A 27,813-nucleotide genomic window follows, 5' to 3' on the forward strand; every position below is an offset into this window, starting at 1 on the left:
TACTGAAATCTTCAGTCGTATAAAAAACAAATAAAATTTCAGAATCTTCTCTTCATTCCTTTTTTTTTTAAGCTTTGTACACTTATTACTCCGTGTGAATTGTGTTAGTTGCAATCTCACTTGCGTATATTGTCTTAGTTGCAATCTCACTTGCGTATATTGTCTTAGTTAGTTGCAATTTGTGCATGTCATTAAAAAATGCTTATGCATGATATCATGAAAATTATAAAGAAAGAGAAGAGATTATTTTGGAAACAAGCGCTGCTTGAAGCATTTCTGAAGGAGATGACACCTTGTGCAACAAACCAGTGAGTGTTGAGCCAATAATGAGTGATTAACGAGTGTGCATTTAGTCGATGATGATGATAAAGAATAAACATTCTTTAACATTTGTAAATCATAAATAATTTCTTTATTATTATAATTTGCTTGATTTTACAGGCTACATTTTCATTTCTTTGGATAAAGTAATCATTGTTTAAACAAACTAATTATCATTGTTGAGAACGTAACCCCTATTTTTAACATTATGTCTATGGGAATATTTACGAGTTTTCACTTTATGAACACGTGCTGGGAATGAATTAACTCGCAAAGTCAGGAACTACCTGTATACAAAACAACAGTGGACGCAACACCGACACTGGGGGGTTCCACTAATAACATTAGTCCATGAAGAGCAGCATCCATTGATTACCACTCTGTCTTCTCCCACTCAACCACCCTTTTTTCTATTGTAACATCTTATCCTTGATACCATACTGCTCCAGTTTGTACAGTAGTCTTCCATGCACAACAGTGTCAAAAGCTTTCCTTAAATCCAAGTATATACTATCAAAATTATTTTTTGCATGCAGTTTCTTTGTAACCACATCATAGTATCCAATAAAATTTGTCAGACAAATTTTATTGGATTAAAATTTGTGACAAATTTTATCTCAGCGATTTATTCTCAGCAGATACCACCACCCATGGGTGGTGGTATCTGTTGAGAATAAATAACAATAGTGTTCTCCGCTGGTGAAGTGTTATTTATTCGAGGTAGTACATACCATGGCAACTGGTGACGGCATTCACAATATGAGATATAACCAAAACGATGCCAATTTAATTAATTCATTTAACTACTTTGGTAAATAGCTATGTTAAAATGATGCATTATATTAACCTATATGTTAGTCATTTTATTAACCTACATGTTAGCTCCAGGTCGCTACTTATTCTAATAGAAGTTGTGCAAGAATCATCTTCACCTCTGCCTGCGGCTACTTTTAACCTTTTAGCATTAGCATTAGCATCAGTAGAGGCATTTGATGCAAGAAAGCAAGCTTATGCAGCATCAGCCAAAAAAAAAAAAAAAAAAAAAAAAAAAACACTTCCACTTCACCCCTCTGTTCGTTCAAAATACCTGTCCAGCTGAGCCTTAAACTTATTTAGGCTATCAACCTCCACCACAAGGGATGGAAGTCTGTTCCACCAACCAACCACCCGCTGGCTAAAGGCAAATTTCCTCACGTCTGTCCTACATCTGTCTTTCCTCAATTTGAATTTATGCCCTCTCAGGTGATTTTTCTGAGCTAGAGGAAGAATCCCATCAGCATTGAGCATGCTTAAACCATTCAAGGCTTTATACACCTCTATCAGATCACCTCGCTGGTGCCTAGTCTCCAGACACTGTAATTTGCAAAACTTAAGCCTTTCTTCGTAAGAGCACCCCTTTGTTCCATTCACTAATCTTGTTGCCCTTCTCTATACTCGTTCCAGCAGCTCTACATCCTTCTTGAAATGAGGCCTCCAGACTTGTATACAGTACTCTCGGTGTGGCCTGACCATCGCCTTATACAATGGAATAATCACCTCCTTATCCCTGCTGGAAAAATTCCTGTATATCATTGACAATACTCCATGAGCTACTCTTGCACCCATCTGCACTGCTCAGAGAACTTCATATCTGCCTGCACAACCACCCCCAAGTCCCTTTCATTCTCTACCACTGTCAGTGTTGTACCACAGAGTTGATACGTTGCTCTGGGGTTGCTGTTTCCCATGTGTAGTACTTTATATTTGTCAATGTTAAACTTCATTTGCCACCTCTCAGCCCATCTGCTCAACCTTTCCAGATCCTGTTGCAGCAGCATAGTGTCAGTAGTGTCCTTGACAACCATGCCAACCTTTGTATCGTCTGCAAACTTGGACATTAAGCCCGATATACCATCATCAATATCATTTATAAATACAGAAAACAATAATGGACCCAACACTGAGCCCTGAGGGACTCCACTAATAACATCAGTCCACGATGAGCAGTGTCCATTGATTACCGCTCTCTGTCTTCTCCCCCTCAACCACCCCTTTAATCATAGCAGCAATTTGCCTCCAATGTCACACTGCTCCAATTTGTGTAGCAGTCTTCCATGTGCAACAGTATCAAAAGCCTTTCTAAGATCCAAGTATATAATATCAAAGTTATTCCCTGCATCCAGTTCTTTTGTGACTGCATCATAGTATCCAATCAAGTTGGTCAGGCAAGACTTCCCCTTAACAAAACCATGCTGTGTCTGAGCTATAACTGAAGTCTTGTCTAAATGATCCTGCAGTGCTTCTTTAACCAGTGCCTCCATTAATTTTCCTGGAATAGAAGTTAAGCTCACAGGTCTATAATTACTTGTGTCAGCCTTTGATCCTCCTTTGTGAATTGGGGTCACATTTGCACATTTCCAGTCTATGGGTACCTCCCCTGAGTCCAAGGAAGCTCTCATAATTATGGCTAAGGGTTTGCTTACTTCCTTTGCAGCCTCCTTTAATATAACTGGATAGATCCCATCCACCCCGGGTGCCTTTCTTGTGTTTATCTTCAACAGTTTCTCCTCCACTTTACTCCCAGTTATTTCAAGATTCTGTAGCTTACTGCTAGAGTTGAATACACCTCTGGCATTCCCCTCGCTGAATAACTCCTCATGTGTGAATGTCGATGCAAAATATTCATTTAGTTTGTTAGCTACCTGAGCAGGATCATCAACACTTGACCCATCAATATCAAGTGGACCAATCTGATTCATCCCCTTCCTTCTAGAGTTTACATAAGTAAAGAACTCTTTGCTGTTTTTCTTTGCATCCCTTGCCAAGGATTTCTCGTAATCTGCCTTCGCCTGCCTAACCTCCTTTGTAACTTGGTTGCATATCAACTTGTATCTATCATAGGCTTCTGTGTCATGTGTTAATTTGTATGTATCCCATGCATTTTTCTTCTCTGCCATATGCCTCATTAGTTCATCTGACATCCATTTTGGCCTAAACCTTGAACAATATTTCTTAGTTGGTATGTAAAGCCTAGTAGCTTCCAAGATAAGTTCTTTGAATGCTTCCCATTTTGAATTTGCTGTTGGTAACATCATCAGTTGGTCCCACTGTATAGAATTTAAATACTGTCTCAGTCCATCGTAGTCGCCTTTACAGAAGCAATAACCCTTCCCTTTACCCCTAATGGTAGTTACCTCTTTGAGTAAATCCCACTTCAGCACACTGTGATCACTGCCACCTAGTGGTTCATTTATCTGCAGATTCTTAATGCATGAAGAATCACTGCTGATAATCAAATCAAGAGTATTACTCCCTCTAGTTGCCTCCCAAACATGCTGATGTAGAAAACAATCATCCAATAAATCCACAAAAGCCCTGCTAGTGTGTGAGTAACCAGCCCCCAAAATCCAGTCAATATCTGGGAAATTAAAATCTCCCATTATAAGACACTCTGATTTACTGGCCCTTGGTGTTTATGTGTTTCTTAACTAATAGCATAACACCTCCCCCCTTCCTATCCTGTCTATCCTTTCTGTAGACGTTGTACTCACCAAATTGCAGTTCCGCATCCCTTATATCCGTGTGACACCACGTCTCTGATATCCCAACAATATCTGCCTTCGATGTTTTGAGCAATACCTCAAATTCATCAAATTTATTTACTAAACTCCTAGCATTGGTGTACACGCAAGTATACCTGCACCTGTTTCTATTCTTAGCTACCCTAACACAACCCATGTGTTTACTTGTACCGCAATGGCTCCCAGCAGTCTCTGAAATACCATGCATCTTGTTTTTCAGGCTTCTGCTCATTCTAATAGAAGCAGTGCAAGAATCTCTTTCACCTCTGCCAGTGGCTACTGTCAATCTATTGGTCTTTGTCTCCCCCCAAGCTAGCAGTTTTCCGACCCACCTAACACTGCCTCGATAGCATCAGCAAATATTCTTGCACCCTTTCTATTTAAGTGTATCCCATCCCTGTAGAAGCAATCTCTCCTGTTAACAAGTACAGTCCAGGCTGAAAAAAATTCTACCCCTTGAGCCTTGCACAATCTTTCCAGGGCCGAATTGATCGACAAGGCTCTCATCATATACTCCCTCCTATCGCTCTCATCATATACTCCCTCCTATGTAACTTTGAAATGGACCATTCAGGCGATCGCTTCATCAGCGCGTGCTCGAATGCATAGTAGTTCGCAATTCACGCATTGTGTGCAAACTGAATCTCGACCAGTTATAATGTTTTTGTGATTGCTATATAAACAGGTCATCGTGAATATTGTGATTTATAATTTAAATAAAACAAGTGCCAAATTAATTTTTAGATATGCCGCCAAAGAAAAAAAATGGAAAGACTGCATGAAGAGGAAATTAGAAAAAAACATTCCGCTACTTAAGAAAACTGGTTTACAATAAGCCACTCCAAACATGAAAGTGACGAAGAAAACGAACATGTTTCGAATGAAGATGCCACTGAAATGGAAGTCCAAGAAAAGCCCAAACAGTTAGCATTTTAGTCTGTGACTCCCCCAAGCTTTTCACTATCTAACATGGTCAGCAAAATTTAATTTGGAAATTAACTAAAATAGACAAAAAACCTTTGCCCTTAAATACTTTGTTATCCATCATTAAACTGTTGATCATTGGACAAGAATTATTAGTTGAATGTGCTGTATTTGCTGAATAAACCATGATTCCCAATACTGCTCATACATAACTGAATATTTGAGCAGGTATTGGGAATAGCTGTAGCACCATTTGTCATCACCATAGCATATATTGCTGTGTAGAAGCTTTAAACTGTAATGTTAACAATCCTGCCACCCTTGTTTGAATCAGAGAAAATGATTTTTTAATAACTGAGAACAAAGAGGAGGAGAAATTGTAGAAGTTAAACATAAGAAAGGCACCTGTGGTGGATGGGATCTATCCAGTTATATTAAAGGAGGCAGCAAAGGAACTAAGCAAACCCTTTGCCATAATTATGAGAGCACCCTTGGACTCAGTGGAGGTCCCCATTGACTGGAGATGTGCAAACGTATCCTCAATTTACAAAGGGGGATCAAAGGACAACACAAGTAATTATTGACCAGTTAGTTTAAGTTCTGTTCCAGGTAAAATAATGGAGTCACTGGTTGACGATGCCATTGCAGGATCATCTACACAAGGCTGCAGCAATAATTCAGACACAGCATGGGTTTGTTAAGGGAAAGTCTTGTCTGACAAATTTGATTGCATACTATGATGTGGTTACAAAGGAACTGGATGCAAAAAATAGTTTTGATATCATATCCTTGGATTCCAGGAAAGCTGTACAGAAGCAAAAATCCTTTCCTTTACCCCTGATGGTAATTATATCTTTAAGTAAATCCCACATCAGTACACTGTGATCACTGCTGATAACCAGATCAAGAGTATTACCCTCTCTCTGGTTGCCTCTCGAACATGCTGCTGCAGAAAACAATCATCCAATAAATTCAAAAAAGTCTTACTAGTGTGTGAGTGACCAACCCACAAGTTCCAGTCAGTAACTGGGAAGTTAAATTCCCCCATTATAAGACATTCTGATTTACTAGCCCACTCTATTTCTCTGTACAATTGTTCACTGTACTCATTCAAGTCATTAGGCCTATAATACACTTCTACTCTTATTTTTGCTTTTGCAGTGCTTATTTCACACCAAACTGACTCAACATTGCACTGTTCATCTATATCAACTGGATGCACTTCTTTTGATTTTGTCTTTCTTATTGTTGTTGTTGTTTGGTTTTTAGGAGCATTAACAACTAAGGCCATATTGCTCCGGGGATATGCAGTGGTCATTCCCTGACCTTTCCGCATCCTCCATATTTGGTGGGCACGGGCTCGAACCCCGGTCTAAATCAAGAAGCATGTGCTATGCATTGCTGCTCCTGCCCACCTGGCTACGGAGGTGCTATGTTTTTCTTAATTAACAGCATAACACCTCCTCCCTTCCTATCCTCTCTATCCTTTCTGTACACATTGTACTCCCCAAATTCCAGTTCTGCATTCCTTATATCTGTGTGACACCACGTCTCTGCTATCCCAACAATATCTGCCTTTGATGTCTTGACCAGCACTTCAAATTCATCAAATTTATTTACTATACTTCTAGCATTGGTATACATGCAAGCATACATGCACCTATTCTTATTCTTAGTTATCCTAACACATCCCATTTTCCTTCCTGTTTCACTATGACTGCCATCAGTCCCTGAAACCCCCAGCACCCCTCGCTCCAGGTCGCTACTTATTCTAATAGAAGTTGTGCAAGAATCATCTTCACCTCTGCCTGCAGCTACTTTTAACCTTTTAGTCTGTGACTCCCCCCAAGCTTTTCACTATCTAACATGGTCAGCAAAATTTAATTTGGAAATTAACTAAAATAGACAAAAGAAATCTTTGATTAGAGCAGAACATGTTTTTAGTTGGCACCAGCAGAATAAGAAATTATACCTCACCAGCGGAATAAGAAATTACACCGAGTGGACAGAAATCATGGGATACCTACTTAGTAACGGGTAGGGCCACCTTTTGCCCAGGTAAGGGCAGTCACATGGCAAGGCATTGAGTCCACTAGTTTACAAAAGAGTTCCATAGATATTTCCATCCGTGGTTGCTGCACCGCTGTCCATAATTGCATTGCATTCCTGGTTGGACGATCCAAAGCTCGAATGTACCTTTCCACAGCATCCCAAAAATGCTTCACAGGGTTCATGTTCGGTGAACAGTGAGGCCATTCCATGGTGGTAAAATCTGTGGAATGCTCTTGACACCATGTTCTAGTCACCATGGCTCTGTGGGGAGGCACATTGTCATGGTGGAAGAGTCCATTGCCCTGTGGGTGCACGATGACCATGAAGGAATGCAGATTCTCTGCGAATGAACACATAACTTGGACCATTCAGAGATGCATCTAGACGTACCAGAGGTCCCAACGTGCGTCAGTTGAACATGCTCCAGACCATTACCGACCGTCCACCTGCCTGAACAGTTCCTTGTTGACATGATGGGTGCATAGCTTCCTGTGGTTTGCACCAGATAAGCAACCTCCTATCTTTCCAAAATAGCTGGAAACGAGACTTGTCGGACCAGGAGACCCATCTCTAATCATCCAAATAGGTTATGGGAGCTGCTGACCTAGTGGGTCAGTGGCTCCCATAACCTATTGCGGCTAATGATCACCTGATGGTCTTGGTGGAATTGTTTCTGGCACCTCCCTCATTTTAGTCAGCAGTGATTTATACCACCTTTGCTCTCTGGTTGGCTGAAACAATGCGAGACAGACATCGATGACCATGTTCATCCACCACCTTTCTTTGCCTATAGCGCTGTCCACAATGAGATGTTATTCTGTAAATGGCGTATTCCCGATACCCTCTTGATACTGTTGAATGGGGATAGTGCAATATCTGTACCACCTCTGCGATAGAGTGACCCATGTGTGTGGCAGCCACTATCATCCCTCTTTCGAAGTCGGTTAACTCACGGCATTTATTCATACTGACATGGAATTACCGTCTATGTGAATACAATGATGCAGTGTACCTATATACCTGCCACGCAGTGGGTTCGTCCAGTAGCGAGAGGGGTGACAGCGTGGCGTTGCCCAGAAACCGGGTATCCCATGAATTCTGTTGTTTCAGTGTATACCTCACCAACGGAATAAGAAATTGCTTTAATTAGCAATTTCTTATTCCTAATTAAATCCTAATAAATTTCTAATGTTCTAGCTAGGAAGAATGCAACTTAATGTGAGACTAATCCTGCTTTCTTCCATCTTTTTTAAAATTCCTGCTTTGCCTTGAATCTCCAGATAGGGAAGGTACTATCAGGCTCTAGAATACTCAATGATCCAAGTTCTTTTCACAGTTTTGCCTCACCAAGGGATGGAACTAGAAAGATCTGTTTTGGTCTGTTACACTTTATATGAGGTAAGGTTATAAGTCATTATGGTTACCTTGCTTTCGGCCTGTTGCCAGGTTGGTTAGTGGATTCAAGTTTGGCTGATTTGTTGTGAAGCCCTTTCAGAGGTGGCTCTCGGCACTCCTCAGAGACAGGCTTGCTTATAATATGTGACTTTTGTTCCAGTAAAGCTTGCCTTAAAGACATTTTGAGGTGATCTCTCCAAAAAAATGTTATGCTGCGTTCTTGTAGGAACAGATTTATTTACAGTTTTCCTAAACAGGATAATCTGATGCCTTAGTGACTACAGCTACAACTCGTGTTACTGAGGTATTGGGGAAGGAATCAGGCAGGTCAGCTGCCCTGTACCCAGGCCTCGACATCATGAAGGAGGAGGAGTTCCTTGACTTCTGACATCTGATATAGAAAAGAGGAATTCGATAGGGAAAGGTGACCCCAGTGAGGCTGTTTTCCCACAGGCCTCTGCTGATCTTCAAATTTCCTTGTGGTGACTAAAGTGCTAACCATTGTTGGACAGCAAAAAAGTTTCTTCATTAATCAAGAGGTAGAGATGGTTTACCATTTCTGTTGTCTCGCTTGGAATGTTTGTTCTTAATTTGTTTGCCATGATACAAAACAACCTCAACATATCCATAGGAAAGTATAAATTCATCCCAAGCTCTTCAGATAAGTTACTTTCTGAGTAATTTGTCTGTTTAGAAGCATCAAAATTGGCTGATCATTCAATATTTAAAAAGAAGATTCGGTACTCAGTGGTAATAGGCTGTTCTTGCCATCTCGTTAACTTGTGTACTGAAAAGGGAGCTGCATGCCTTCCTGTGAAAATGGATTAACATTTTAACAGGAAGCATTAACATTTTTAATGCATGCCACTGAAGTGAAGGTTTTGAATTGTGTGTTGGCTCTCTTTGGATAACTGTACTAGACTGGTGAACCAGCAACAGCCTCTAATAGGTCTATTTAGAGAATATGTTAGAAGTGCTGAGGAAAGTTATATGTGCATCTTTAAAAGTTAAAAAAAAAAAGAAAAAAGAAAGAGAAGAAAAAGCTCCTCAAGGAAATTGCAAACTTTTAGTGCAAACCAAGCAAGTTATTCTCATACATGCAGAAAGGTTATTCACGTTCCTTTCCTTGAAACTTGAATACAGTGTTTTTTTTTTTTTTTTTTTCCTCCATGTGATCCATAGCAATACACATTGTTTTAAACCTGTATTTGGTGCACACCAAGTGTGCACCAAATACAGGTTTAAAACACACCACTTACCCTTGTCTTTAAATAATTGTATGCAAGCTATTCTTTTAAGATACTGAATGCATATTTTGGTGTTTTAATATTATTGTTTTCCAGTTTTATCTCTATATGTGCTATCTTATTTTATTATTTAATTCTTTTATTAAAATTTTTATATTACAATGAAATAAATCTTAGAGTAAATTAGATACATACAAAAATTTTAATAAAACTGAACTATTTTTTTTTTATTATTTCTATTATTTTTTGTTCTTCTTTATTTCAGATAAACCGGGAATGTGTGCGAGGGTTATGGGCAGGACAGCAACAAGAATTGGTGTACTTGAGAAATAGAAATCCTGAACGTGGCAGCATCCAAAATGCCAAGCAGGCATTACGCAACATCATAAATTCTTCTTGTGATCAACCTATTGGTTACCCAATTTATGTATCTCCTCTGACAACATCATATGCAGAAACTAATGATCAAATATGCAGTATCATAGGTGGATCATTAAGTTTATCAGCATTCAAAAGATTTGTGATTGAGTTATGGAGGAGGTAAGAAATTAATTTATAAAAAATTACTTTTATTAATTTATTCAAAAACCATAATTTATCAGGTGTAGTCCTCCCTTATGTACTGTCCTTATCTTTCTTTTCCTTCCCCACCTCTCCCCCCCCCCCTTTGATTGTATATCATGCTGTAGTACAGTACAGTCAGTCCTCGTATAGCACGATAGTTGTGTTCCTAGAAACCCTCATGCAATATAAACAACAGGTCCTATTGGAAAAATAGGGTTAGGTGCCGACCACCCAAGATTGAACGCACATTTGTAACAAAAACATTACCAAACACAATAAATAATAGTAATAAAATACGTATTTTATTACGACTATTACGTAATAAAATATTGCTAATGCTTTTGCTTCTGTCGTAAGCAAACTTGTTTTTTGTTTGATTTTCTATCCAATCAGATGACAGCCGTTCCATCTCTTCCAATTCTTTGTGTCTTAATCTAATGGATTTTAATTACACTTTGAGTTGTTCCTGCTATGAAAGTTGTTTTTATTTTCTCTGCATTCTATGTAATTCTTGGCGTTGCCTCATTTACGCCTGTAGCAATATCACATGGTCTTTCATTTCATGCAAAGTGTTTCACAATTTCATATTTTTTTCTCTATTGACAGAGGCAGACTGGCCATAAGCCTTACCAGGGAAACTACGGTGGGTCGTAGGCCAGTGCATATTTCAGGACTTGCCCCATGTGCAAGTCCTGAAATATGGCACTTATTATACTGAAGTTGACTGCCAAGGTGCAAACTAACATAAGCGGGGGGGTCGAGGTGTGACACCCACACCACACGGAGGAATGCCACCCCGCTATGTTACCAGGCAATACTAGGTGGCAGATGGCACTCATCAACCAGTGCAATACCACCACCACTGCTTATTGGTGCATTTAGTCTCTGGAAACTAAATGCACCCGCATTTAGTCTCCAGAGCAAAGCTCCAGCAAACCCCTTTCTCCCCATCTCTTCCATCATGCAGTACGATTGATGTCTTTTGAGGTTATAGTGGACATCTTGGTGAGATCCAATCTTCCTTACATTTTGAGGGTACAGCTCTAAAACGGTATTCACAGGCCAGCTACTAGATAGCCCACTGGACCAAACCTATTGGTAACTCTCCAGGAGACTTCCGGATCAGCTAGTTATAATCTTGCTGCCTCTACTGTACCAGATAGTGACTGGAGGGTGTTTAATAAAACTGAACTACTTTTTTTTATTTGTGTTATTTTTTGTTCTTCTTTATTTCAGATAAACCGGGAATTATTGTATGTGGGGGGGCGGTATTGTCGAGGCCACATTATGTCAAGGAGCTGGCAGTGCTCTTGTCATGTGTATACCATAACAAAAAATATCATTACTTCATACAGATGTCCCCCCCCAACTTTTCTTACTACTGAATTAATTAATACATCATTAATTGTCAAATTAATAGAACAAAGTTAGCTGCGAAAAAAACTGTACCTTCCAAACACTTCCTCATTCATTTCACAAATATATGTGGTCTCAGTTCCAGTCTCGATGATGTTCATTTCCACTTACAGTCTGCCAAACCACATGTACTCTTTCTGACAGCATCCCAGTTATCAATTGATTCAACCACTGCCCATCTCAGTTGTCCAAATTATTTGCTGTGTGATTCCTTTCACTTCAAAGGTGGTACTTGTGCATATACAGTAAACCCTCGCTAATATAGTTACAGTTAATCCAGATGTTGGATAATCCAGATTGAAATATGAAAAATTCTGTTCACAGTTGAGTACTGTACTTTGAAAGACACACGAGATTTAGGAAGGCAGGTGAGTAACTCTCACTGCATGCTGATTGAGTATACAGAGAGGGACGGAACATACATTACAACATTACATGTCTTGTGTGTTGTTCAGTATCATTGTTGACTCTGAGTGTCGGATGGATGTTATTGCTTATATCGCTTCATTTTCATACTTCTTTATGCTTATGTACATGAGTTAACATATTTTATATAATTATGGGTTCTAAAGAATTAAAAAGTTAAATAAAAAGAAAACACCTTAACTATCATTAACAAGTTCAAAGTGATAGAACTTGAAATTGTGTTCCTGGAAAAAAAATTGCTGAAGAATTTGGTATTGGCCAACAGGCCATATCAGATATTAAAAAACAAAAAGAATCTATAAAGACATTTCCTTTAAAATTCAATGTGGGGAGTGATAAAAGCAGTATATGAAATAGACAGACATTAAAAAAGCCAAAAAAATTGTTGCTGAAAGAAGCTGTATTAATTAAGTGGTATTCACAGCAATGATCAAGTGGTGTTGACGTGCGACACCAGCACCACCTGATAAATGTATTGTCTTTTACATAAAGGCTCTACAGTAATATATTTTTCGTTTATTTTCATCAGTACTACCTATATCATTAAATTTTCTATTTATTTGTGTTCTAAGTTTTTTTGTCTTTTAGGGCTATCTTTTGCTTCACTGATTCGGATTATCGCTTAATCTGGATGACCTCCCCCCCCCCTCCAATTACTCCGATTGGCAAGGGTTTATTGTATGTCCGCTCTAAGTCTCTCAGAGACTTATTAATTTGGAATCTCCGTTTTTTGATTTTCTTTGGCTTAAAATCTCTCTACCACATTCTGTCAAAATCATCTGTTGCCTCTATCATTCTCCTAACTCCACTAATCACTTGGAACTCTTTGACTTTCTCTGGTCCAACTTTTCTAACAGTGAGGTAATTTTCCTTGGTAATTTTAATGTTCACAACTGCAGTAGGCTTCCTTTTTCCAAATTACATGGACTAATGCTGATGCTTTTGCAATTACTAATGACCTCACAGAGATTATTCATTTATCTACCAGAATACTAGATAATCCTAACCATGTAGCCAACACTATCTTTTTCTCACAAACAACCCATCTAGGTGCACAAATGAGGTGAGTAGTCCTCTAGGTACATCAGAATACCACACAATCCTAACTATGCAGCCGACATGGTTTGTTTTTTTTTGTTTTTTCTAACAAACAACCGGCTGACATAAATCATTGTCTGGGCACCTCACAGATCACAACTTGGTGATGGTCTCTTCTCCAACAGAGCTTTTCTCTCGTGGTCATTCTCAACCTTGTGTTGTTTGGCATTACAAGAATGCAAAATAGGATGATCTGCAACATTTCTTTTCCAAGGTTGGATTACTGTTTCAAATCTTCTGATGTCAACATTTGCTCAGATTGCATCAGTGAAATTATTCTTGTAGGGATGAAATCCATTATTCCACATTCCACCTTAAAATCTCTTTCTTCATCTAAACCTTGGTTTTCCAATAAATGTGCTAAGGCTGTTCATGATAAGAATGTTCTGTGTCTCAATTGGCTTGTATCCAAATCTCCACATTCGTTTTCTACCTATATAAGCTCGCAACAATTGAAAAGCAGTTATTAATCAGTCCAAACCAGATTTTGAACAGGCTAAGAGAGAACTTGCCGGAAAACTTACTTCTTGTCCAAATGGTAGTCGAGCATTCTGGTCTCATGCCAGAGCTATTTCCTGCAACTTTTGTCCATTTCTATTCCCACCTCAGTAAAGACCAGATGGTTTTATTGCCACTTCAGCCAAAGACAGAGCTGACCTGCTAGCATCCCACTTTTCTATTTCCAGTCTATGGGTACCTCCCCTGAGTCCAAGGAAGCTCTCATAATTATGGCTAAGGGTTTGCTTACTTCCTTTGCTGCCTCCTTTAATATAACTGGATAGATCCCATCCACCCCAGGTGCCTTTTTTATGTTTATCCTCAACAATTTCTCCTCCACTTTCCTCTCAGTTATTAGAAAATAATCTAGCTCACTGCCAATGTTTACTTCACCTACGACATTCCCCTTCCTGAATAACTCCTCATGTGTGAATGCAGATGCAAAATACTCGTTTAGATTGTTAGCCACCTGAGCTGGATCCTCAACTGTTGAACCATCAACATCCAGTGGACCAATCTGATTCATCCCTTTCCCTCTTGAGTTTAAATAGGTAAAGAACTCTTTTCTGTTTTTCTTTGCGTCCTTTGCCAAGGATTTCTCATAATCTGCCTTTGCCTGCCTAATCTCCTTTGTGACTTGGTTACAGACCAACTTATATCTATCATAGGCTTCCATGTCACCCATTAATTTGTATGTATCCCATGCATTTTTCTTCTCTGCCATATGTCTCATTAGTTCATCTGACAACGATTTAGGCCTGAACCTTGAACAATATTTCTTAGTTGGTATGTAAAGCCTAGTAGCTTCCAAGATAAGTTCTTTGAATGCTTCCCATTTTGAATTTGCTGTCAGTAACATTATCAGGTCCCACCGTATAGAATTTAAATACTGTCTCAGTCCATCGTAGTCGCCTTTACGGAAGCAATAACCCTTCCCTTTACCCCTAATGGTAGTTACCTCTTTGAGTAAATCCCACTTCAGCACACTGTGATCACTGCCATCTAGTGGTTCATTTATCTGCAGATTCTTAATGCATGAAGAATCACTACTGATAATCAAATCAAGAGTATTACTCCTTCTAGTTGCCTCCCAAACATGCTGATGTAGAAAACAATCATCCAATAAATCCACAAAAGCTCTGCTAGTGTGTGAGTGACCAACCCCCAAATTCCAGTCAATATCTGATCAATTAAAATCTCCCATTATAAGACTCTCTGATTTACTGGCCCACTCTATTTCCCTGTACAGTTTCTTATTATACTCATCAGAGTCATTAGGCCTATAGCACACTTTTACTCTCAATTTTGATCTCCCAATGCTTATGTCACACCAAACTGACTCAACACTGCACTATCCAGCGATGTTGACTGGCTTCACTTCCTTGGTTTTTATGTGTTTCTTAACTAATAGCATAACCCCTCCCCCCCCCTTCCTATCCTGTCTATCCTTTCTGTAGACGTTGTACTCCCCAAATTGCAGTTCCGCATCCCTTATATCTGTGTGACACCACGTCTCTGATATCCCGACAATATCTGCCTTTGATGTTTTGAGCAATACCTCAAATTCATCAAATTTGTTTACTAAACTCCTAGCATTGGTGTACACTCAAGTATACCTGCACCTGTTTCTATTCTTAGCTACCCTAACACAACCCATGTGTTTACTTGTACCGCAATGGCTCCCAGCAGTCTCTGAAATATCAAGCATCTTGTTTTTCAAGCTTCTGCTCATTCCAATAGAAGCAGTGCAAGAATCTCTTTCACCTCTGCCAGTGGCTACTGTCAATCTATTGGTCTTTGTCTCCCCCCAAGCTAGCAGTTTTCCGACCCACCTAACACTGCCTCGATAGCATCAGCAAATATTCTTGCACCCTTTCTATTTAAGTGTATCCCATCCCTGTAGAAGCAATCTCTCCTGTTAACAAGTACAGTCCAGGCTGAAAAAAATTCTACCCCTTGAGCCTTGCACAATCTTTCCAGGGCTGAATTGATCAACAAGGCTCTCATCATATACTCCCTCCTGTCGTGTCTGGGCAGAATTGCAGACACTTTCAAATTCAACCCTAAAAAAGGAAGGGAATGAATCAGATTGGCCCACTTGATATCAATGGTTTGACTGTAGATGATCATTCTCAGATAGCTGCCAGACTAAATGACTGTTTTGCGTCTACATTTACACATGAGGAGTTATTCTGGGAGGGGAATGCCAGAGGTGTAGTAAACTCTGGCAGTAAGCTAGAGAATCTTGAAATAACTGGGAGTAAAGTGGAGGAGAAACTGTTGAAGATAAACACAAGAAAGGCACCTGGGGTGGATGGGATCTATCCAATTATATTAAAGGAAGCAGAAAAGGAAATAAGCAAACCCTTAGCCATAATTATGAGAGCTTCCTTGGACTCAGGGGAGGTACCCATAGACTGGAGATGTGCAAATGTGACCCCAATTCGCAAAGGAGAATCAAAGGGCGAAAGAAGTAATTACAGACTTGTTAGTTTAACTTCTGTTCCAGAGAAATTAATGGGCCACTGGTTAAAGAAGCACTGCAGGATCATCTAGACAAGGCAGAAGAAATCCGTGCCTTAAAATATATATTTCTAAAATTTAATATTCCAAAAATAGCCTATACTGTCCTTTTTTGGAAAAAATCCACAAAGTTTTATTTTAAATCTATAATGAAATCGCAGTTCCACTACAAGGAAAAATTACAATAAATTATTAGCATTTGTCCGACTTTACGAAAATTAGCGGGTATCAACTACTCAAGTTGTCTGTCCAACAGGCTATGTCCTCCTGTCAAGCATATATAGTTGCAAATAGATTTCTTATACACCGGCCTGGGTTAAACTTTCACCGTTTTACTTCACACAGCTAGATTCAGTGGCTATTTCCCTCTTTTTAGTATCCAGCAGTAATCAGCCATCATACCGACATTCCATTTCCCCTTGTACTTTTTTGCTTTAAATTCTGATGGAATCTTTCTCCCTGCTCTTCACTTAAACTACCTAAATTTTCTGGGCAATAGTTGTGATGATGAGAGTGCAAGATTAAACATTTTAAGAGAAAAGAGAAAAAAAAATTTAACTCTTAAAGTGAATAAAGTAGTAGAATACAGAAAAAAATTGTATGATACTGTAATGTTTTGGCTGTTATGCCACCACCTTGTCTGTGAAAAAAATGTCTGCCTTGTTATCTTGGGAAGTTTAGAATAAGAGCTTGTTGCAGGATGCTAAGTTGTGATGATCTATCTTTCCTTTTCTAACCTTAGGTAGTCTAACTACTCAGAGCAGTGACATCATTTCTGCCTTGTGGCTTACAGACTGGGATTAGGTGGAAATTTCTGGAGTGGATTTAGTTGGATGTAGAATGAATCTGTCTTGTTCTGTGCTTATTTGTCACTGTCATTCTTACCTGTTCATTGAAGTTGTTAATTAATTAATTAATTCAGATTTTTATGACTGTTAAATGGATTAGGAAATGTATCAAAAATGATTCCTTATATTCTCTAGGGATGTTATATGTATCTACTGATAGTATAGTATATGTAATTCTTCCAGCCAAACATGTTGTGCCTATGTCAGGAATAGTTGGATATTTCAGAATTTGGAAATATTTCAGTCAGATACTCTTTTCTTAATCTTCCTTTTTCTAATTCCATCTTATGTATGTCTGACCCAACTTACACGAGTCACACTCATAATCCAGTTGGTATACTGGGTCTATGACTATGTCTGTGCTGTGCTTTTGGGAGATGAAAAGCTGTGTTTAGTTCTGGCATGAAATAAGTGTCAGTGTTGTAATTCATGCAAATAATGCAAGGAAGGAGGCTTATACAGCAACAGCCACAAAATAAAAACAACCACCCTCCCACATCACTAATAATTTGAATAATTCTTCCTTAAAATTTATTCAAACTGTCCACTTCTACGAAGTGATTGTCATTGTGTATAAGACAATGGTTAGGCCACGCCTTGAGTACTGCTTACAGGTTTGGAGGCCTCATTTTAGGAAGGATGTAGATTTGTTTGAGCATGTACAGAGAAGGGCAACAAGATTGGTGAGGGGAATGAAGAGAGGCTTAAGTTCTGCAAATTGCAGTGGCTGGAGACTAGGCACCTGCGAGGTGATCTGATTGAGGTGTATAAGGCCTTGATTGGGTTGAGCACGCTGAATTCTGATGGGATTCTTCCACTTGTTCAGATTACAAACCTAAGGAGGCATAAATTCAAATTGAGGAAAGACAGATATAGAATAGATGTGCGGAAATTTGCCTTTAGCCAGCGGGTGGTTAATTGCTGGAACAAACTTCCATCTGTTGTAGAAGTTGATAGGTTAAATAAATTTAAGGAGGAACTGGACAATCATTTAGAGGGAATTATGTGAATTGTATGAATTATTATTATTTTATTTATTTATTTATTTATTTTTGGCTGATGCTGCATAAGCTCATACACTTGCTTTCTTGCATCACTTGCCACTACTACTATGACACCAGATGAAAATTTCTGCACATCTAACCATCCTTCCTCAATTTAAATTTTTGTCCCCCCCCCACCTTATGAGTGTTATCTGAACTAGAGTAAGGATGCCATCAACATTTAGCCTACTCAGTTCATTCGAAGCCTAAAACATCTCTGCCAGATCTCCAGGCAGGTCCTAGTTTCGACGATGCAATTTGCAGAACTGAAGTCTTTCCTGTTAAGAGCACCCTTTTGTTCACTCACTAATCTTGCTGCTCATCACTGCACCCATTCCAACAGATCCAAAGCCTTCTTAAAATGAGATTGACTTTCAGATCTGTATGCAGTACTCAAGATGTGACTTTACCATTGCCATATACAGCAGAATAATTACCTCCTTTTTCCCTGCTAAAAAAAATTCCTGTAAACCCCATCAGTTGTCTTTGAAGCTTGTCTACACTGCACAACTGCTCCCCTGATCTTTTTCTTTCTTTCTCTACCCTGAGTGTTTTAACACACAGTTGGTATGTTATTTTGGGATTACTGCTGTCCATATGAAGTGCCTTGCATTTGTCAATGTTGAACTTCAGCTGCCACTTCTCAGCCCGTCTGCCTAATTTTTCTAGATCTTATTGCAGTAGCATAGCTTGATTACTGTCGCTAATCACCCTGCCAACCCAACCTTTGTATCACCTCTCTGTCTTCTCCCACTCAACCATCCTTTTATCCATAACAGTAACTTTTCCCCATAATGCCACACTGCTACAATTTGTACAGCATTCCTTCTTATGGAACAATGTCAAAATTATTGTTTTCATCCAGTTCCTTTGCTACTCCATCATAGTAGCTATTCATATTGGTGAGACAGGATCCCCACCCTTTCCAAGACCCTTTAATAAATCCATGCTGATTTCATTTATCTTTGATGACCTTCATAGATATCTTTGATCATCTATTAAGATGATCCTGCAATACTTTTTTAACCACTAAATCCATCTTCCTTGGAACAAAAATCAAGCTTACTTTAGGTCTGTAATATACCAAGTTATGAATGGCATAACTTGGTATACTTCTGATGTTCCCATTGTTAGAAATTTCTTCATGCATGCATGTAGAATGCAGAATATTTATTTAGTTTGTCAGCTTTCTGAACAGGATCATCAGTAGTTATGCCATTCATATCTGGTGCGCCAATATTGTCCATTCCTTCCTTCTACCTTTCTTAGCATTATTAGCCAACAATTTTTGTTTTGGTTTGGTTTTATTTTTATGGTACAGGGGCAGGACTTTTGTAATCTGCCTTAGCTTGCCTAAGGAAACTGAGGGCAGATTACCCTTAATGACCTAGGTCATTAAGGCACATTAGTTTTGTACTTTACCATTGCTATATACATGTAAGATTCCATGTCCCCCTGTTAATTTATAATCATTCCATGCATTTTCCTCTCTGCAACTAGGCTCATCAGTTCATCTAACATCCATTTAGGTCTAAACTTTGAACAGTATCTCTTAGTAAGAGATACTGTTCAAAAGCTCAGTACCTTTTGCGATTATTATCCATTTAGAATTTTCACTTGTTAATAATATCATTAATAATAGGACCACTCTTTTTTTATATATTTTTTTGTGTCCACTAAAGGAATAATAAAGCTTAAATGCTCTCTGTATACGACAAAACAAGATCTAAATTTCTTCATTTTTGTTTAAGGCTACGAACCAGATGTGGTGAAGGCTGCTCCAGTGGAGGAACAGGAAGGCAGGATGATTGTGGATTTGACCATAATGCTCCTGGCCACGGTGGAGTTGTGAACAGTGCTCCAAGAGGTTAGTTATTATGAAATGTAAATTAGATAAGAAAAGGAGGAATTACCTCTATTGATGTCTTGTAGAACACTTCTGTGCTGATACTCTCCATTGTTGAATCAACTATACAAATAGTGTTATTCCTAACACTCGCAGACAAAATCAATTATCGAATGCACCCAGGAATCGGAGGCTCGCAGCCCCAAAATGCATCAAACCACCAATCCTTATCTTTGAGTGAGAGAAGACAATAAATCTGTACTTTAAAAAAAAAATTAAATGCTTTGAAACCAATTTACATGATGAATCCAAAATTCTTTTAGTTTCTTAATGTCTCTGAGGATTCTTAATGTTTTTTTTTATTTTTTATGTTTTAATATTTATTTTAAAGTGTTAAAGAATGGATTCATCATGTAAATTGCTTTCAAAGCATTTAATTTGTTTTTAAAGTACGGACTTATTGTCTTCTCTCACTCAAAGATTAGGGTTGGTGGTTCGATGTAATTTGGTGTCAGGCTTGGGATCCGTGGGCCTTTGATTCCGGGGTGCATTCGATCATTGATTTTATCTGCGAGTGTGAGGAATACTTGTAAACTATTATTATTATTATTATTATTATTATTATTATTATTAGCTTTTTGGTGCAAGGAAGCCTGGGCTTATGCTGCACCAGCAAAAAAAAAAAAAAAAATTCTCGGGTTACCCTGAGAGAGAGACAAAAGTAGAAGGAAATCACCAAGAAAGAGAAGAATGATGATATCCAGCTTAGGACCCTGGGTGTGCCAAGCCCATACTCATCAGATGTAAGCCCCTGGGGATTGTGTTTTGTATAGTTCAGTCAAAAACAGAGCATATCAGAACCGAAGTGTTCTACAAGACATCATAGAGGTAATTCCTCCTTTTCTTATCTGATATATAACATAGAACATATTGAGCCATTGCAGCTCTGATATCTATTGATGTGAAGTGAAAAGAATACTTGTTTATCTGTATATTTACCTAATTGATTAAAAATTTGCTTTAGTCCAATCGTGATTTTTTAATTATATCTACACCAAATTACAATCTATAGCAAAAAAAGGGGGACAGCAAGGAAAGGGATTGTTAAAATTACTTTTAATAACTTCTGGACTATCCATTTTCATAGTAATCACCCAGGTTCATAGCATGCAAGCATAATGAAGTCCATTATAAGTGTTGTGCAGCGCTTAAAAAGAAGAAGAGTATTTCCTGACTTGTTACTTATAGCTCTAATTTCCCTAACAGAGAATTTTTAACCATCCATTCTTGGTAAATTAAACTAGAAAATTTAATTTTATACTATAGTCTCTACCAATGACATATTTAAAATTTATATTTTTTAATAAAAGGAATTAAAAAACTCCTTGAAAAGATATAGCTTGAATAAAACAGGAACAAGGAAAAATGTCATGTTGTCATTTCATGGAACAACAAAGAATTTTCTTGGTATGCCATTATTTTTTCATTGCAGTAATGAATTTAAATGAAAAAAGTAGAAGGTACGTTTCAATTTTTCTGTTCAGCAAAAGAAGCCTCTGGTTATGATTCTTTTTTTTTTTTTTTTTTCTTATTTTAAACTTCAGGAATCTTTCAAAGCTATATACACGGGTTCTATTGATTTTGAATCTTACTTTAAAGTGTATTATTTCCAATAGAGCAGCCTCTGTAGCCAAATGGTCAGGAGCAGGAGTGCAATAGCACACACTCCTCGAGTAGACTAGAGTTCAAGCCCCTGACTGCTAAATACGGTGAATCTGCCAACCCGCATTATACCAGTGTGGCAGATTATGATCCATTTCCCTCAACGTGAATCATTGAGGAGGCTTCCATCCTGCAGTGGGTTGATAATGGTTTTTACCTGCAGTTTACCTTTTTTTTTTTTTTTTTTTTTTTTTTCATTATTTTTGGTAATTAGTAACTCAATCAATTTAGAGCAGTGTAAGTTCATGTCTATCCAAGGTGTGTGTATGTCTGTGCATGCACACACATATATGTACTCTGACAGGACTATCTATGCATCCAAAAGTCTGGGTAAATATTCATCTATTCAGGAGAATAATTGTAGGGTTCATAAAAAAAGAATCCACTTTCGTGTTAAATATTGGTTACAATACTGGAATGGCACAAAAAAAAAAGCCTACAGGCCAGTAAGGTTCCTGGGGTTAATGGCATATACCCTATAATCTTAAGGGAAGCAGCAAGTGAGTGCATTGAATCATTGAGGCTAATTATGAGAGCATCACTGGACTCGGGAGTGATTCCATTGGATTGGAAAAGTGCCAATGTATCTCCAATACATAAGGATGGTTCTAAGAGTGAAGTTGGAAATTACCGGTCGGTCAGTAGTAGAGAAAATTATGGAGACAGTGATAATGGGTGGAATTCAGGATCATTTAGATAGAAATGGGATTCTGAAGGATACTCAGCATGGTTTTGTAAAGGGAAAATCATGTTTAACTAATCTGGTTAGCTATTTTGACAGGTCACTCAAGAACTGGATTTAGAGAATAATTTTGACACTGTTTATTTGGATTTGAGCAAAGCCTTTGGCTCAGGTTGGAATCTCAGGGAAAATCCTTAGATGGATAGCAGGATGGCTTTAGGAGGCAGTGGGCTGTGATAAATGGTTATTCCTTAGGTTGGGTTGATATAAAAAGTGGGGTTCCCCCAGGATCAGTATTAGGACCACTGTTGTTTTTGATTTTCATAAATGCCATCGATGAAGGGGGTAGAGGGCGTGATGTCTAAATGGGTTGAGCATGCTGAATTCTGAAGGGATTCTTTCATTTGTTCAGATTATGAACCTAAGGGGGCATAAATTCAAATTAAGGAAAGACAGATGTAGAATAGATGTGCAGAAATTTGTCTTTAGCCAGCGGGTGGTTAATTGCTGGAACAAACTTCCATCTTTCATTCATTGTGGAAGTTGATAGGTTAAATAAATTTGAGCAATTGGACAAACATTTAGAGGGAATGGTTGTGCAAAATTTTTTTTTTTTTTTGCTCATACACTTGCTTTCTTGCATCACATGCCACTACTACTACTACTACTATTTGCAGATGATGTAAAGATTGGTAGAGTAGTTAATGATCACTGCAAAGCAGGGCTTCTTCAGAGTGATCTAGACAGACTTCAAGTATGGTCACAAAAGTGGCAACTATGCTTTAATTCAGCAAAATGCAAGATATTACACCTGGGGAACAATAACTCCAAAATAACTTATACACTTGATGGAGTTGAACTAAAGCCAGTAGTAGAGGAAAGGGACTTTGGTGTTAAGATACAGTCAGACATGAAGTTCTCTGAGCATTGTAGACTGGTTGCAAGGAGGGCCCATGGTGTCCTATCGATGATTTATCGAACAATTGCTAGTAGAGATAAGGATGTCATAATCCCATTATACGGTCAGTCCTCGTATAGCACAATAGTTGTTCCTAGAAACCCTCATGCAATATAAACAGGCTCTATGGGAAAAATAGGGTTATGTGCTGACCACCCAAGATTGAACACACATTTGTAACCAAAACCTTACCATAACACAATAAATAATCGTAATAAAATATTTACGTATTTTATTACGACTATTACGTAACAAAATATTGCTAATGCTTTTGCTTCTATCGTAAGCAAACTTGTTTTTTGTTTGATTTTCTATCCAAACAGATGACAGCCGTTCCATCTCTTCCAATTCTTTGTGCCTTAATCTAATGGATTTCAATTACACTTTGAGTTGTTCCTGCTATGAAAGTTGTTTTTATTTTCTCTGCATTCTTTGTAATTCTCAACGTTGCCTCATTTAGGTCTGTAGCACGTGCAATATCACATGGTCTTTCATTTCGCTCAAAGCGTTTCACAATTTCTTATTTTTTCTCTATCGACAGCGGCAGACTGGCCATAAACCTTACTGGGGAAACCCCCAGTGGGTCGGAGGCCAGTGTGATTTTGGCCATAAACCATAGTATGAGGCCACTATAAATTTTCCTGAGTAAGAATTTTTGATCCAGTCCGCCTCTGTTTATCGATATTGCTTTTCTTTTTCTCTCTGAATCTGCATAAGTCTTCACCAGGACGCTTCCTTTTCACACCTTTTAAGTATTTTACTCATTTTTAGGGAATAAAGCACAATTACAAAACGAGGAGGCACGCTTGATACACATAAACAAAGCTGCACGCGTGTAGCAACTGAATAAACAACACCGTAAAGGCAGAGATTAACACCCCACATTTTACTAAAGCACATTTCTAGGGGTTACTACCATAAAACAATAAAAGCAATTTCCAGTTGCGTTTATGCTAATGGAATCTGTTATAAACTGGTAGTAAACTCTATCTAATTGCATTTGCGATTATACCGATAGCTGGAATTGTGTTGGTTTTTACGTTATTATGGTGAAATGTGTTTCCCCTTCACTGATATAAAAAACAAATACATTTTCAGAATCTTCTCTTCATTCCTATTGTGTTGCATTCGGTTGGGGGTGATTCTGCGTTCGACTGCCATTTCTTGTAAACACAAAGGCGAATCGTGCATAAGTGAATTCGGTTCGTGTCATATAAGATATCGTTCCCCTATTTATAAATCGTGTATGATCGAATTCGTGTAGTGTAAACACGTGTTACACGAGGACTGACTGTATAAGACTATAGTTAGGCCACACTTGGAATACTATGTTCAAGTATGGAGACAGCACCTAAAGAAAGACATTGTGCTTCTTGAAAGGGTCCAAAGACTGAATATGTGGGTTGCAGAGCTTGGAAACTAGGCACCTTAGAGGAGACTTGTTGAGGTATTTAAGGCTTAAGAGACATAAGTAAAATGAATGAGGACAAAATTTGCATGGTTATAAATGATTCTGGAATGGCCATAATTTCGAGTTACAGGATGGGGGGGGGATGTTTAGACTGGATTGCAGAAAGTTTTATTTTAGCCAGCGAGTTATAAATTACTGGAATAAGTTACCTACGTGGGTGGTAAAGGCTGACAGTTTGGGGAAATTCAGAGGTCAGCTGGATAATTACCTATGGGAGGAGGGAAATGCATAAGTTGTCTATTTTCTTTTCTCTTATTATTTTATTTATTTTTGGCTGCAATATGAGCCATAGGTTTCCTTGCACCATGTGGCCATTGCTAATACTAATAGTGGAAATTACCCATTTTAGAATGTGAATGAGGCAACTTGCTTTCATATCCAGTTGAAATGTTAATTATCTTTAGTGCCACAACATCCCACACAATATATAACTACAAATTTTCAGGTTTTTGTGAAGTTGTTCTTGAGCAACTGGATTTCCCGTTGAGCCATTTGAGGGAGTTCAGAATTCATCTTCAAAAATAATTTTGATATTATCTGACACCCTCAAACAATGTTCTTTGAAAGCGAATTGAGAATGAAATGTGACACCAAGAAACATTACTGCAGAGACCATTGCCATATTAGATTGATTGATTGATATTAATCTCTAATATAAGTTTATACTGTAATAGTAATCATTTGAAATTTCAGTATCATTAATTACATATTTTTCAACTTCACTCCCATAATTTCTCATTGACATAAAGGGTTTTTCTTCTGTAAATATCAACATAAAGTAACCATTGAGTTCATCTTCATTTTGGTGAATATTGCTTGTTAATTGTGGATTGGTTGCATCTGTGGTCATCAAAAATAGTAACTAAAGTTTATTTCTTTTAAATTAAGGTTATGCATTTGGGAAACGGAAGTCTTGAAAGTCACCAATAAGCTCAGCTGGTGAGGTGCCAAAAGTGGCTCAAAATGAAAAAAATTTAGGTGTAATGATTCAATCTGACATGAAATCCTATGCAGTGTAAACAGACAGCTAAGAAGACACACATAGTTTGTTGTTTTGTTTGTTATTTGGTTTTTAGGAGCATCAGCAACTAAGGCCATATTGCTCAGGGATATGCGGTGGTCATTCCCTGACCTTTCTGCATCCTCAGTATTTGGTGGTCACTGGCTCGAACCCCGGTCTAATCAAGAAGCGTGTGCTATGCACTGCTGCTCCTGCCCACCTGGCTACGGAAGCGCCTCCACACACATTGTGTCCTGTCTCTGATTTATAAGGCCTTTACTAGTAGGGGGAAGGAGGTCATTATCCCTCTTTATAAGGTGATGTTTAAACAGCATTCGAAACATCATATTCAGATCTGAAGACCACACCTAAAAAAAAAGACAGATTTTAGGAGAGGGTTCAGAAAAGGGCAACCAGATTGGTGATAAATGTAAGGCAATCATACGAAGAACAGCTTAGAAAGTGTGCACTGCAGAGTTTAACAACTATCCATCTAAGGGGGATCTAATTGAGGTATATAAGGCACCAAAGGAATCGAGTAAAATGAAAGAGGAAGGTCTATTAGATGAAACACAAACAAAAGGACACAAATTTAAAATCTAAGGGAATAACAGATCTCATGAAGTTCATCTATGGGCAGATTTTCAAACATTGGAATAAGTTGTGTGTGATGGAGGCAGAGGGTGTGACTATGTATAAAGCATAATTGGATGATTACCTTGTGGGAATATTCCATTTTTTTATTATTATTATTATTTATTTATTTATTTATTTTTGGCTGATGCAGAAAATATTTGCTTCTTTACATCATTTGGCCTTATTAATACTAAATCCCTTTTTATCTTTGCATATTAAAACTTTATACACACATTATATACTTAAATAAAACACTCATGTGCTTACTATACAAATATACAAAACATGACTAGTCACATTTTGTATATTTGTTTATTGATTTGACTTTTATTATAATTTAATTATTTCATTAGTAATTTTTTTTTTTTTTTTTTTTCCAGTAGCTAGAGGTAGCCATTCCAGTGGTCACAGTGGTTCACATTCGGGCAGCCACTCTGGAGATGGAAACAGTGATGCAGCAGGAAGAAGCACAGGAAGAACAAGTACTACAAGTAGTATCGGACGTGGGAGCACAGTTAGCAGTCTGGGTCGTAATAGTGCCTCTTTTACACGTACCAGCTCAAGTAACGTTGCCATTGCCACAATCTCTCTTGGCAAACAAACTTCCTCAACACTAGTGAACCTAACTGCCTTCCGTCCATTTTCCAGTGACCTTGTTGCAACCAGTTCTCTTAGTAGTGCTGCTTTGGCGAATAGTGCAAATTCTTCAGGAAGCACAAGTGGTGGAAACGCATCTCTTGCAGGAAACTATGGTAGTTTAGGTGGTAGTGAAGATGCTAACTCAGCTTCCTTTGTCAGTCATCAAGGGCAAGCAGATTATTCTCACATCACAGGTGCTGCTACTGTTCAACAGCATCTACCATTGTAAAAATATTTTCATTAATTTCTTGATAAGAGCAGAAAAATTAAGTTTGTGAATATTACCAAATCATGACATGCACAATTTCCTGACAAAGCATATTAGAGACTGCAGCTAATGTGTCTTGTGTTACAAAAAAAACTTTTAGCCTCTTGCCAATCAAACATAGCACTGAACTCTGTACAGCACGTGTACTGTTTGCTTCCATTCTTTATTTTTAAGTGCAACCATTTATGAGGAAAAATAACAGTTAGATATACTAAAAATATTTAATGCCGATATGGGGAAAAACTCATCATGATGACCACAAAAAACAAGACTAGTCATTTAAACCTATTGAAGGTTATGTGAAATTCCTCCTCCTTTCCAAATAGAACATGAGCTTTGGACAAGTCTACCCTTGAAAACAATGTACAGCAATGTAACTAGCAAAAAGGCCTTCTACAATTACAGATGTACTTTTCTGGCATCAGCAATGAGGGTCTTTTACTGTGTGTGTGTGTGTGTGTGTGTGTGTGTGTGTGTGTGTGTGTGTGTGTGTGTGTGTGTGTGTGTGTGTGTGTGTGTGTGTGTGTGTGTGTGTGTGTGTGTGTTCAAGTATCAGGACTTGAAAACAGCAGCAGAATATGTATTTTGTTTGTAAGTTTTTTTTACTTTCACAGTGAAAAATATGTACAAATTTTTACCTTGAAAATATTTGTATTAAAAGAAAAATTGTATACTG

General features: G+C 38.1%; 1 protein-coding gene across 2 annotated transcripts in view; it reads left to right on the forward strand.

The window, feature by feature from the left end:
- Positions 1-27,597, forward strand: part of pcx (pecanex) — a 743,348-nt gene extending 715,751 nt beyond the window's left edge. For both annotated transcript variants that reach the window (XM_090376780.1, XM_090376781.1), the window contains 3 exons: positions 9,765-10,039; positions 19,667-19,782; positions 26,611-27,597. In XM_090376780.1, the coding sequence (XP_090232906.1) occupies positions 9,765-10,039; positions 19,667-19,782; positions 26,611-27,098 (879 nt within the window). In that variant the 3' untranslated portion in view covers positions 27,099-27,597. The remainder of the gene's footprint in view (positions 1-9,764; positions 10,040-19,666; positions 19,783-26,610) is intronic.
- Positions 27,598-27,813: the final 216 nt, after the last annotated feature.

This window comes from Mastigoproctus giganteus, chromosome 6 (genome assembly GCF_048544385.1).
Source record: "Mastigoproctus giganteus isolate SK-2022 chromosome 6, ASM4854438v1, whole genome shotgun sequence".
In the NCBI taxonomy this organism is placed as follows: domain Eukaryota; kingdom Metazoa; phylum Arthropoda; class Arachnida; order Uropygi; family Thelyphonidae; genus Mastigoproctus; species Mastigoproctus giganteus.